This window comes from Erpetoichthys calabaricus, chromosome 3 (genome assembly GCF_900747795.2).
Source record: "Erpetoichthys calabaricus chromosome 3, fErpCal1.3, whole genome shotgun sequence".
Lineage (NCBI taxonomy): Eukaryota > Metazoa > Chordata > Cladistia > Polypteriformes > Polypteridae > Erpetoichthys > Erpetoichthys calabaricus.
This window is the reverse complement of record NC_041396.2, coordinates 285,006,969-285,021,329: the sequence shown is the minus strand read 5'-3', so window position 1 is coordinate 285,021,329 and position 14,361 is coordinate 285,006,969. Positions and strand designations below refer to the sequence as shown.

At 39.4% G+C, this 14,361-nt stretch overlaps 1 protein-coding gene across 1 annotated transcript in view; it reads left to right on the top strand.

The window, feature by feature from the left end:
* The first annotated feature begins 882 nt into the window (after positions 1–882).
* LOC114649054 (integrin alpha-X-like) overlaps positions 883–14,361 on the top strand; it is a 193,280-nt gene continuing 179,801 nt past the window's right edge. Inside the window, exon 1 of the mRNA XM_028798469.2 lies at positions 883–1,150. Coding sequence (XP_028654302.1) covers positions 1,102–1,150 — 49 coding nt within the window. The 5' untranslated portion in view covers positions 883–1,101. The remainder of the gene's footprint in view (positions 1,151–14,361) is intronic.

Sequence of the window (14,361 nt, the reverse complement as noted above, 5' to 3'; positions counted from 1 at the left end):
GGCGTAATTCTGGGAGGAGTTGGGGCGGGACAGAAGGCGCATGCACGTACGTTACTTTTCACGCTGATCGGGATTTATGTAGTGGAAGAACGTGAAAGTATGCGTGCGCACATATTCCTGCATCTGGATTTTTCTGTGCGTACACACAATCCCGCTTTTGTGCTTACGCCATGTTATAGTGTGAGTTCTACGCACGGCGTTATACATGAGGCCCCTGATCTTAACCCAATTGAGCATGCATTTCACTTGTTGAAGACTAAACTTCAGACAGAAAGGCCCACAAACAAACAGCAACTGAAAGCCGCTGCAGTAAAGGCCTGGCAGAGCATTAAAAAGGAGCAAACCCAGAATCTGGTGATGTCCATGATTTCAAGATTTTAGGCTGTCATTGCCAGCAAAGGGTTTTCAGCCAAGTATTAGAAATGAACATTTTATTTCCAGTTATTTAATTTGTCCAACTTTTGAGCCCCTGAAATGAAGGGATTGTGTTAAAAAAATGCTTTAGTTGCCTCACATTTTTATGCAATCGTTTTGTTCACCCCACTGAATTAAAGCTGAAAATCTGCACTTCAACTGCATCTGAGTTGTTTCATTTAAAATTCATTGTGGTAATGTACAGAACTGAATTTAGAAAAAAGTTGTCTCTGTCCAAATATTTATGGACCTAACTGTAGATAGATAGATAAAACAAACAATCCACTTAGTTCCATCTTTATCTTCTGCCTACAGAAAAAGGAAGCATTATTATGAAAGATTTTTCTGCTTACTCATATCTGACAAGGAAATGTTTCTAAGCAAAGTGGGTTACTGCCTCCACCATTCTGTCCATTTTATCCATTTTCTTGCACTTTCGCTTTTTCTCTAACAGCCTTTGTAGATCTGTTTTCATTTTTACAATAACATTTAGTCTTTACGCTTCACCATATTCACTGTAACTCTGGTTTCCTGTTAGTAAGATTTTTCTCATGCGTGTGGCTGTCGGGAGTTGTATTCAAGGGGTTTACAGACAGTGACAATTGTGATATTTCCACATTAAGAATATTAACTGGGAGGTGCTTTATCAGTGGCCACAAGCCTGAGCGGAGGGGATCATCGGAGTACATGAAAGTAGAAATGAGAGGAGTCGTTCTTGTATGTGGATTGTTTTACAGTAAGTAAATATTTTCTGCTGTATTGTGTAGTATAATTGTGTAGGCACTTCAGTCAAAGGGCTGCTGGCTCAATGCCCAGTACTGACTGACAATAAAAATAGTTAAACACTAGCTTTGCATTTAAATTCTTGGAATAGATAGATAGATAGATAGATAGATAGATAGATAGATAGATAGATAGATAGATAGATAGATAGATAGATAGATAGATAGATAGATAGATAGATAGATAGATAGATAGATAGATAGATAGATAGATAGATAGATAGATAGATAGATAGATAGATTCATTTTATTAGATTCTGTAGTAGAATAAACATATTTTGACAAAGAATGAATGAAAGAATTTGTTATAATGTACTGTAGATTGTTCCTTGAATAATGCTACATATGACTCAGTATTGACAGTAGTATCCATTCTGTATATTTATTTGTTTCTTTTAATGTCTGGCATGTCTGTTATACATTGCTCTTAGCTGCATGTTGACTTACAACTTCTTCTGTAAAGTGCTTTGCTGTAGTGCTCACTGTGAAAAGCACCATATTAAATATAGCAGGACTGAAGATATCTCATTAGATACTTTCAGTATGACTTTCCACACTGGTCCTTGACTAACTATGATAGCGTATATCACCCCATGTGCCATTTCGTTTTGCTGGTAATGCAGTTCTTTCTTGAATCTGACTTTTTTTCTGTCCACTATGGATCTCAGGTCTTTATTCAGTATTTAATTATATTTATTACACCACATATTCCATACTTACAGTATATGTTGCATTCTTTCATCCTAACACTTTAACAAACATTTAGATGAGACTGCTTAAAGGAAAGAAAATTTTCTAACTTGGAATCAGACTGTTTAAGTCTATATGAATTTTATGTGTGTAAACTAAGATAAACCGTGACACCCGCAATGATTTGTGCTGAACGTGACTTTTCACATCCCTTAATTTAGGTTTGGATCCTCCTAACATAACTCTTTGGTTTCACTAACCACACAATTCATTATATTTATCAAAATTCTTCTGAAAGTGTAACTGAAGAGTTTTGCCTGCATTGAAATGATCAAATGCATGCATTTACTCTTTGTAAAACAGCTAAGAGCTGTAATGTTCAATGCTGGTTACATGTAGTATTAGAAAATTAACAAAGACAGTGTAGTCTGTCAAAACGTAGGATTTTACTAACAGGACAGTTGGTTCTTCACATGGCCTCCCATTCCCTAGCCTGTTTATCCCATTCAGATCCAGAGGGTCAGCAGTGAGCAAGGCAGGATCAGGCCCTAGAATTTGGTCCATGACTGATCACAATCACACTCACCCACGCAGGGGTTAGTCCCAGTCCTAGGAAGCATCACTAATCATTGCATCATCACACTGCTCCCTTTATGGCATATGATTAATGGAAACGGCAGTTACTCATTCATCTCACTGAAAAGATAATGCTTTATATGGGCATTCTGTAGCACAGGGGCTTCAACACAATGGTATTAGCATTCTAAGGATTTAAATCCTTTCAATATCTTTACTCGATTAGAAAGTCTGATATTTTGAGAAAGCACAGAACTTACCCCAAATAAATCCATATACACATTATGGTGAAAATGAACTCTAGGCCTTCACATTGCAAGGGAGCATAGTGATGAATCACCTTAAGTCATGTCACCTCACCTATAAGATATTAACAGGATTTACAGTTAAAATTGATTACATTATTGTACAGTGCCTATCTAAATGATTCATCTTTCTTGGAAGTTATCAGCTTTTATTATTTTTAAGTCAATGTTTAAATGTTAAATTCACATAAGTGTCTGTTAATTAAATAGTTTCACATAGTAACTTAGATTATGGTATCATCTTTTATCCCCTGTAAATTAGTATGTAATAGAACTTTAATGGCTATTCCTGTAAAAAACAGAGAGTTAATTAAGCCTGTTAGGAAGCAGTCTCACAGCTGGAAGCATAGACTGTTAGTTTAGTTTACAAATAGAACACTGATGTGCAGTTTTCTGTCTCCTAATTGTTTTATACATTTTTAAAGAACATGGTGCAGTGGTTGTGCTGCTGCTTTGCAATAAGGAGATTGTGGGTTCGCTTCCCGGGTCCTCCCTGCGTGGAGTTTGCATGTTCTCCCCGTGTCTGCGTGGGTTTCCTCCGGGCGCTCCAGTTTCCTCCCACAGTCCAAAGACATGCTGGTTAGGTGGATTGGTGATTCTAAATTGGCCCTAGTGTGTGGGTGTGTTTGTGTGTGTCCTGCGGTGGGTTGGCACCCTGCCCGGGATTGGTTCCTGCCTTGCGCCCTGTGTTGGCTGGGATTGGCTCCAGCAGACCCCTGTGACCCTGTGTTCGGATTCAGCAGGTTGGAAAATGGATGGATGGATGGAAAAGCGCCATATAAATGTAAAGAATTATCCCAGTGGATTTAATTTAGCTTTTTTTTGCTATTGATTGACAGAAAAAGACCCTGGAGACTCTGCATTGTACATGCAGTTAATAACAAGTTTGGACATTCAGTTACATAATGATTCATGGTGGAAGTGAATCTGGAGTTTGTTTCCCAAAAATGATCGATCTTATTGAATAACGAATGAGACAATGAGCAACGCAGATTAGGTTAACAATCAGTGAGTTTTTGAAGTGTTTTCCAAAGCTCATCTTATCCGCCATTTTGCGAACAAGTTAAAGTACTACTTTATTGGCTTTTTCCCGGTGCTCACATCAGAAAAGCAGACTGTCGATAATAGAAACATAGACTGTATTTATTTTAGTTGTCAAATATATATATATATATATATATTATGTCCAAATGTAAAAAAAATTGCACCTTATAAAGAAATTAAAAATTAAACTACTAAGTTAACGTAATTTAAGTAAACATTTCTGTTTTCCGAGGCTCAACTTCCACATGTCCAGATCATATTCTGAAATGGTGTATGTGCTTTGGTGTGTAGTGTTCTACCTCTTCTCAACTATGGTTCAGGGATTCAACACTGGAGTTGGCAGGTATTGTCTCACAGTAACCAGCCACAGGCAAATGCACCATCCTTTGTCTAATGACACGCTCCAGAGTTGGACCAGATATATGCATCATGTGTAATTCCATGCCAAGTCTGTGTAAAAAGACCCTGATGTTCGGTCGAGTATCACCTAGACATTTAGCACTGAGAACACTTATTGGCAAGTATGGATGGGATTGAAGAGGCTGGGAAATGAATAGGGATGAGCATTCCATCCACTAAACCTACAATGCCAGGTATGCCGGCAATAGCATGAGAACCTAGTTTAGTGTCATTGAAAGCATTGTATAATATTATCATTACTTACTTATTTCGCTCATACCATTATCCAAGGCAACTTACATCATTTGAGAAACAATTGCTTGCATTTCTTTTGTTTTTCCAATTGGAGCAGAGGCAATAGTCACAAAGCATCAGTAGCAGAATTTCAATGCACAACCTCAGGAGTTTCCACAATAATAACGTACTCACTGTGCACTCATAATAATAATAATAATTCATTACATTTATATAGCGCTTTTCTCATATTTGGACACAGCAGTCTTGTGGAGGCCATGCATGTCACCAACAATTTGCAAGAATCCAGTGATGGTATAGAAACAGAGAGCTGTCAGACACTGCACGGTGGGATTGCAGGCACAATTCTAAAGTGCTCTTCTTTCCAATTCATCCTGTACCGGATCAAGGAGGGTTGTTATTGCAACCCCTGCCGACCATCTTGCATTTCTCTATTAGTTGTTGATTGCTGTGATGATCAAAGGGGTTCATGTCATGACCAAGAGTTCATTTAGGCTTCTTGAATGGTGCTGTCTCAATTGATATCCTTGGTTGAGCTGCATAATTCTCTGGACTGCTGCCGTTGTCATTGCTGGTACTAAGGGGTGGTTCACATTATAGGACTTTATAGGATGTGACTAATTGCATAGTCAGTTTTGATTAGTTTGATTGTCTAAAGATATTAAAGATACAAAAAGATACAAAAATATCTTATGCTATTTTTTGCATAATCATCCTATTATTATCATCATTATTGGTATTTTTGATTATTATTGCTGTTGTTATTGGTATTATGTTGTCCACATAAGAGTGTGAGCGTGTTTGACATTATCTGCTTAAGGCATCTATTTGGCAGATTCTCTTGGAAAAGTCCAAATAATGATTGTAAAAATGATGAGTGGGTTCTCATTAATTTATGTACAAGATTAAGTACTACTTTAGTTATGAATGGTTTGGGAAACACTTGCTAATTAATGAACAATCTTAAGTACAAGATAACTGTTGTTTTTCCACCAGGTCCCAAACCCTGGCTAGGTATCAAATGTCTCATTTTGGTTGATTTTGTTAATTTTTTCTTTAATATCAGTGTGGATTAGTTTTCATGTGTCAAAGTGTGTTCTGCAATGTTCTATGTATTTTGTGGGTGGTTCCCCACATGTACCCACCTACCCATCACAGATAGGGACTGCCCTCGGCCCTATAAAGGCTAAGGAAAACCCAGAGTCTCTTGCGGTTCATTGAATGTGCTCATGGTAGTGGTGAGTTCTTCTGTGTATATTTCTATATTATTTTATGGATTTACTAGATTTTTGACCTTAGGCTCTGTTTTTTACTTTTTCTGGACTTGTGATTGGGCCTTTATGTCTTGGATTGCCTATTCAGACATTTCTTGCTACACCATTTGTGTTCTTCAGAACCTCACAGTTAACAGAATTTTCTTTTTTGAAAATGAACCATTTATTTATAACATTCTTCACTATTGCCCTATTTGAGTGACTAGCTAGGGTTAGTGGTTTCCATCTCTAGTGAGCATTTTGAGTAACTGGAACTTCATGCTTTTGAACTCTCTAATTCACAACAATAATGAAGTACTAAGGGTTATGAAGTCTTCAGGAAACACACCCTGATCATTTAGTGTTAGTTTTGGCTGTCTGCTTCAGTAATGGAAATATGAATAGGAAATAAGGTAACACGTTTTTTTGATATTACTGTTCCTTTCTATTAGTTCTTTGTATTTGACTTATTCTGCCTGTGGCTATAGCAATGGTTAATGTGTCTGTCTTACAGACCTAGAAGCCTCAGTTTACAATGCAGATGTTTCTCTCACATTGAGGGGTTTCTGTCTGTAGTTGTTTTTCTGTCTTACAACACCCCAAACACACATAGCTGTGTGTGTGAGCAAGTGTGTACATGAGTGACTAGTACTCCTTCCACAACTGACTTCTGCCTTATAACTCATGCTATCAGGATAAGCACCAGCCCCCATGACCCTGAAGAGGATGAGCAGCTGCAGAAAAATGATAAATGGATTTTTGTGAATCTGTTCTTCTTCACATTAATAGCTCCCCAAAACTAAATTGTTGCTGTTATTATCATTATTTATTTGCCCAAAATGTAATTATTTATTGTGGATTTGTTTTTATTTTCCATAGCTTTTAACAAAATAATATAGGTACTGGTTGGAACTTAAGAAAACAGAGTACTGTGTTTAATGTTTGATAGTGCATTTTTTAAATCTGTTTCTTTTGCATAAATAATTAAAAATGATTTACAACCTCCTTTCATCTTATCTTACTATTAAAACATAATTTTACATTTTAAGTCTGACTCATGTATTTTCATACACAAAGGTAAAGAGCTTTGGAGTAGAAACCAAAACGCTATTGAACTTTTACTGCACTATTGAGAGCATCCTGACCAGATACATAATGGTGAGGTTTAATAACCTGACTTTCGAGGATTGCAAACTCCTCCAAAAGACTGCCCATAAAGTTTTCAAAATTATTGTGACAGTCCTTCCTCAGCTTCACACCATTTCCTGAATCACATGTCTGAGGAGAGTTGAATCCATCATCTCTAATGACAGCCATCTAGCTCATCCCGTTTTCACTTGTGCCTCCTGAGAAGCGCTTCCAGAGCCTCACCACTCACTACACCTGCCTCATGGAAAAGCTCATTCTCCCAGTCCATAAGGTCACTGAACACCCTGTAACCTGATCCTACCTGGACTGCACTGTGTACTGTACCCTCCTGCTGGTTTATGTATAATTATTCTGTATGCTTATTTTTTCACTCTTATTTACTGTTTTCATTTTTTATTTTAATTTATTAACGCTCTTTATTTGATTTTGACCACTCTTCGTTATTTAATGTGTTTATTTATACATCACTGCTACTGTGGCCAAAGAATTTCACTAGGTTCTTGCAGTATATGTGACAATAAAGATCTCTAATCTAATCTAATCTAATCTAATATAATCTAATCTAATCTAATCTTATTTTCTGCAAGAACAGTTTGTTTTTCCTTGGGCACAGCTTTTTTGTGATGCCATTTTCAAGACATAATAATTGGTTGTCAAGGACATGGTCTCTGAAGTTGCACAATGATTCATCATTCATGTGAAAGTATAAAAGCCGGCATAACATACATTGTTATGACATCCTTGTTATCAAATTCTCGTATTTCTGATCTCTTGGTTACTTTTTGACCTCGTCTCGAGTTTAGTAGTTTTTTCTTGTGTGTTGCCAGTGTGTTTTGACTTCCCGTATTGACTTTTGACCACATTATTCTCCTGGTCCTTTTTAAAATACAGATGCTCATCTGGCCTGGTATGCTTTGCAGTTGTGGCAAAACAATTTAGTGCCGCATTTACTAAAACAGACCATCATTCTTCATTATTGGGGTTTTAGAATTACGATGGAATAACAGGCACCAATTCTGTTTGGTTTGCATTAAATATTATCTATTTTAAGCAAAAATCAAAATGTCTTTTTATTTTTATGGTAAATAAAATTTGAAGTTTTATATAGTTCCAGAAATTATATTACTTTCTAAGATTATATAATTTATATTATATAAGATTATAGCTGTCAGTAATTTAAAATAACATTTTTAAATTTAATTTTAAACATTTTTAAAACAGCAGAATCTATCCTGGCAGCACGTGGCACTAGGCAGTAAACACCCCTGGACACAGTACCAGTGATTGTAGGATTCTTGTAGGATACAACTTGGCCTCCCAGATGCCGGAATAAAGATGCCCTCCAGGAAAGCTGCACTATGGGGGGGCCATAATAGTTTATCCACCAGATGCTGAAAGTGGCTGATGCCCCATGCAAACTGAATAAGAGTACACAGTATTGCCAGTGTCCACTGGGGTGATTTTATGGCACATTTCTTGTTTCATATATTCATTGTAATCCACCATAAACATCACTGACTAAGCATATATGTGCATACAGATGGTCCAACAATGTAAAATACAAAAGAAGAGAAGACACATATTCACTGAAGTGAAACATTACTGTACTGGGCCTTATACGTGTACAGTTAAACTCAAACACAAACATGATCATGAGCAAGAAATCAAACATGAAACACTGTATATATGACTCAGGGTTCAACTTGGGAATCAAATGCTCTTTGCTTGAGAATCAGAATCGAAATTATAGATAGATAGATAGATCTTTATTGTCATTGTCACTTTTACAAAGGAATAACGAAATTGAAGGTGCAGTCGACTCAGTGTGAGGAATAAGAGTTAAAAAGACAAAAAGACAAGAAGAGAGAAAATAATAACAAACCGAATAGTAATAAATATACAAATTGCACTTGTTGACTTAAGGTCTATATTGCACATTGGTAGAATAATATGGAGCAATTTTATTCTGAGTTCAGAGCCATGATTGCTTTCGGATAAAAGCTGTTTTTAAGGCGGTTTGTCCTAGTTTTCATAGCTCTGTATCTCTTGCCCGATGGCAAAAGCTGGAAGAGGCAATGACTGGGATGTGATGAATCCTGTGAAATGTCTATTGCTTTTTTGCGGCATCGGGAGGTGTAGATTTGTTCCAGAGTGGGGAGGGTACAACCAATTGTTCTCTCCACTGTCCTGACGACCCTGTGGAGCGCTTTCTTTTCTGAGGAAGTGCAGCTGCCGTACCACACACACAGTCCGTACGTGAGCACACTCTCAATGGAACAGTGATAAAAAGCAAGGAGCAGATTTTTTGGGAGATGGTTCTTTCTGAGAATTCTCAGAAAATACAGTCTCTGCTGCGCCTTCTTCAGCAGCTCCTTGGTGTTGGCGCTGCAGGTCAGGTCATCCTCCAACTCAATACCTAGAAACCTGAACACCGGGACCCTCTCCACACAGGCCCCGCCAATGATGAGTGGCTGGATGTCAGTTTTGTTTTTCCTAAAGTCAATAACAAGCTCCTTCATTTTTTTGGTGTTGAGGAGCAGGTTATTGACTGTGCACCACTCTGACAGTCACTCCACCTCGTCCCTGTATGCCAGCTCACCCTTCTTGCCCGAGATGAGTCCAACCACCGTCGTGTCATCCGCGAACTTTATAATCTTGTTGCTATGGTGAGTGGGGACACAGTCATATGTGTAGAGGGTGTAGAGGAGCGGGCTGAGCACACAACCCTGCGGCGTCCCGGTGTTGAGGCTGAGAGCAGTGGATGTGTGGAGACCCAGCCTGACCCTCTGGGAGCGACCAGACAGGAAGTCCAGTATCCAATTGCAGGTGAGTGATGGAAGTCCCTGATCTCCCAGTTTGGACACCAGTCGTTGTGGGAGGATGGTGTTAAACGCTGAGCTGAAGTCTACAAAGAGCAGTCTGGCGTAACTCCCCTGCTGCTCCAGGTGGGTCAGGGCAGCATGAAGGGCTGTGGCCACAGCATCCTCCGTGGATCTCTTTGCTTTGTAAGCAAATTGAAATGGGTCCAGGTCTGCTGGCAGGCAGGCGATGATATGATTCCACACCAGTTTCTCAAAGCACTTCATGATGACAGATGTGAGTGCCACTGGGCAGAAATCATTCAGACTGTTCGTGATGGATTTTTTCAGCAGCGATACAATGATTGAGGACTTGAGACAGGATGGGACGGTGGCCTGGGACAGGGACTGGTTGAAAATCCTAGTGAAGATTCCGGCCATTTGATCTGCACAGTCTTTCAGCACCCGTCCAGCCACACCGTCGGGTCCTGCAGCCTTCCTCGGGTTCACCTTCCTCATCACCCGCCTCACCTCACACTCTTCCACTGTGAGTATATTGCTGTTGTGAACAGGCTGCTGTGATGGAGCTGCTGTTGGTGTCGCCTCAAAACGGGCAAAGAAGATGTTCAGCTCCTCTGCCAGAGAAGCGTCTCCCTCAGCAGCCAAGGAGTTGCTGGATTTGTAGCCGGTGATGTGCTGGACACCCTGCCACACCTGCCTGGTGTTGTTGCTCCTCAGATGGTCTTCTATCCTCCTTCTGTATGCTGCCTTGGCCTCTCGGATGCCTCTCTTCAGGTTCGCTCTGGCTACACTGTAAAGAGCCCCATCCCCAGACCTGAAAGCAGTATTCCTAGCTTTCAGCAGACTCTGGACATCCCTCGTCATCCAGGGCTTCCTGTTAGAATAAATCCTTATGCGTCTGTCCCTGGTGACATTGTCCAATCAATCCCACCCTGGATGTTGGGCCACATGCTTTCATCAATGTCCCATAAAATATTTTCCTTGGTAATGCAATGTGGGAAATACCTGTGGAACATTCCTGATCCAGCCATGGCACTTGGATGCTGTGACTGTCCTACAAGCCTCGGCCATAGCATCCATCAGTGGCATTCCATTGTAGGGAGAGTGGTCATAAACATTCCATTTCCACTCAGAAAAAGAAACTCCTCAATAGGATTGAGGATCGGCAAATATGGAGGAAAGAATTCAATGGACTGTGATGGGTTGGCACCCTGCCCGGGATTGTTTCCTGCCTTGTGCCCTGTGTTGGCTGGGATTTGCTCCAGCAGACCCCCTTGACCCTGTGTTCGGATTCAGCAGGTTGGAAAATGTATGGATGGATGGAATTGAATGGATGAGCCCTACACCATTCCATCACTGCAGATGAGCAATGAAATAGGACATTGTCCCATATGATTACATAATCTGGGCTATTGACCCAAGCCTTCTGTTTCCCTTCAGCAACCAATCTAAGTCTGTAAAGTTCATCAAGAAAAGAACAGAATTACATAGACCAACCATTGGGATGTTTGATACAGGATCATTGTCTTATATGTCTGAACAAAGGGTAATGTGTAAACCTCTTTGCCCTGGTATCTGTACTGTTGCTCTTATTTTTCTTCTTTCGGCAGCTCCCATTTAGGGTTCACCACAGTAGATCATCCGTCTCCATCTATCCCTGTCTTTTACATTATTTTCTGTCACACCGACTGCCTTCATGTCCTTCCTCACCACATCCATAAACCTCCTCTTTGGCCTTCCTCTTAACTGGTGGTTCCATCATCAGCATTCTTTTCCCAATTTATCCCTCATTTTTCCTCTGCATGTGACTAAAACATTTCAATCTAGCCTCACCCACTTTGTCACTAAACTGATGTGCCTGTCTTGCCCCTCTAATATATTCATTCCTAATCCTGTCACCCTTATTACTCAAAGCGAAAATCATAGCATCTACCACTTCCAGCTCTGCCTCCAGTCTTTTCATCAGTGCCACCATCTCCAAACCATCTAACATAGCTGGTCTAGACCTTCCCTTTCACTCTTGCAAGTACACTTCTATCAGAAGTCACTCCTGTCACTCTTATCCACCCAGTCCACTCTGCCTGCACTCTCTTCTTCACCTCTCTGCTGCACTCTTGCTTTTGACTGTTGAACCCAAATATTTAAATTTGTCTACTTTCACCATCTCTGCGCCTTTCAGTCACTCACTTTCACTACCTTCCCTCTTATTCATTCACATGTACAATGTTTTACTTGTATTGACTTTTATTCCCCTTCTCTCCAGTGTGTACCTTCATCTCTCCAGGTTTGTCTCAACCTGCTGTCTACTTTCACTACAGATCACAATGTCATCTGCAAACATCATAGTTCACAGAGACTCCTGTTTGATCTCGTCTGTCAACTTGTCCATCACCATTGCAAACAGGAAAGGACTCATAGCTGATCCTTGGTGTAATCCTGCTCTCACCTTAGACCAGGATGTCATTCCTACCACACACCTCACCTCAGTCACACTGTCCTTAGACATCTTCTGCTCTACTCATGCATACTTTATTGCTACTCCCAACTTCCTCATACAGGACCATAACTCCACTCTTGGCACCCTGTCATATGCTTTCTCTACATCATCAAACATGCAATGCAGTTCACTCTGACCTTCTCTGTACTTCTCCATCTTTCCTGGCATGAAACCATATTGCTGCTCACAGATCACTATCTCTCTTTTCACCCTAGCATCCATCACTCTTTCCCATATCTTCATGGTGTGACTCATCAACTTTATACGCCTGTAGTTACTGTGGCTCTGCACATTTCCCTTATTCTTGAAAATCGGTACTAATATATTTCTTCTTCACTCATCAGGAATCTTCTCACTTTTCAAGATTTTTGTTAAACAATCCAGTTAGAAACTCCACTGCCATCTCACCTAAACATCTCCATGCCTCAGCATAAAAAGATCTGTAATATACAGCACTTGACTCCAGTTTCATGATCCTCTGTAATTACAACAGACAGAAAAAAGTGAAACATATGAGACAACCAAACATCTATAAGGAGTACAACATGCAGTGAATGTATAACATTGCCACATTACCTGAACGTATTGATGTCTCCTTTGCCTACTCACTGTTCCTATTAAAGGACACCCTGTAGATTTGTTTCATGCCATTGTTATAGTGTTTCAAGACCTAATCAATGGTGGATATACTGACAGTATCAATATTGTTGATGTATGCTTTGCATTTATAGCCATCTGTATTTCCCTTAAATATATGTCATTGTTCATCTGCACCAGCTGAACAATCTCCTTTTCTTGTATAAACAGGAGTTTTACTGAACAGTCAGCAAGGATTCAGAAGAAGAAGGTCATGTTTCACCAACATGCTGGACTTCTTTGAGAAAGCAACAAAAGGATATGCTCAAAGTGGAGCATATGATCTTATTTATCTTGACTTTTAGAAAGCATTTGATAAGGTGCCAAATGAGCCAGAGGGAGCTCAGGGTGTTATTTGTAATTTGGATGCTAAATTTGTTCTTACACAAGAAGCAGAGGGTGATGGTGTGAGGAACCTTACCAGAACTGGCTGATATTAAGAGTGATGTCCTTCAGGGGTTAGTGCTAGGGCCTCTGCTATTTTCAATATATGTGAATGATTTGGATAGGAATATAAGTAACAAGCTGATAAAGTTTGAAGATGATTCCAAGCTACTGTAAGTGGAATGGATGATAATATTGAATCTGTTAAATCATTACAAAGGAACTTGGACAGCACACGGGCTTGGGGAGATTTGTGGCAGATGAAATTTAATGTAAGTAAATGTAAGTATTACATGTAGGAAGTAATAATGTTAGGATTGAATACAAAATGAGAGGTCTGAAAATTGAAAGTACACCTTATGAGAAGGATTTAAGAGTCGTAGTGGACTTTGACATTATCAGCTTCCAGACAGTGTTCAGGAGACATTAGGAAGGCTAACAGAATGTCAGGTTATATAGCACGATGTGTAGAATACAAGTCCAAGGAGGTTCTGCTCAAGCTTTAGAACTAACTGGTGAGACCTCGTCTGGAGTACTGTGGGCAGTTTTGGTCTCCAGGTTACAAAAGGACATAGCAGCACTAGAAAAGGTCCAGAGAAGAACAACTAGGCTGATGCTAGAGCTACAGGGGAAGAATTATGAGGAAAGATTTAAAGAGCTGAGCCTTTAGCAAAAGGAGATTAAGAGGAGATATGATTGAAATGTTTTAAATTATGAAGGAACTTATACAGTGGATCAAGACAGTTATTTTAAAATGAGTTCATTAAGAACACAGGGACACAGCTGGAAACTTGTTTTGAGTAAATGTCACACAAACATTAAGAAGTTTTTCTTCATACAGAGAACTATAGACACATGGAATAAGCTACCAAGTAGTGTGGAAGACAGTAGGACTTTAGGACTTTTGTGGACGCTGAAGTCAAAAACAACGGGATACAAACACCAATTTAAAATAAAAAGCAATTTCTTTATTCTTGGTGAGTTACAGACTGGTGCTGTATCAATCCATTTGTCATGTATTTATCTTGTAAGGACTGCATGCTTTGAATTTTAATATTATGAGTAGCAGTGAAAAGAGACATTTTATACAAATGAATTACACTGAATTGTTGTGAAAGTGGTTTGTGTGATGATTATGATTATTGGCTTGTAGCTCCT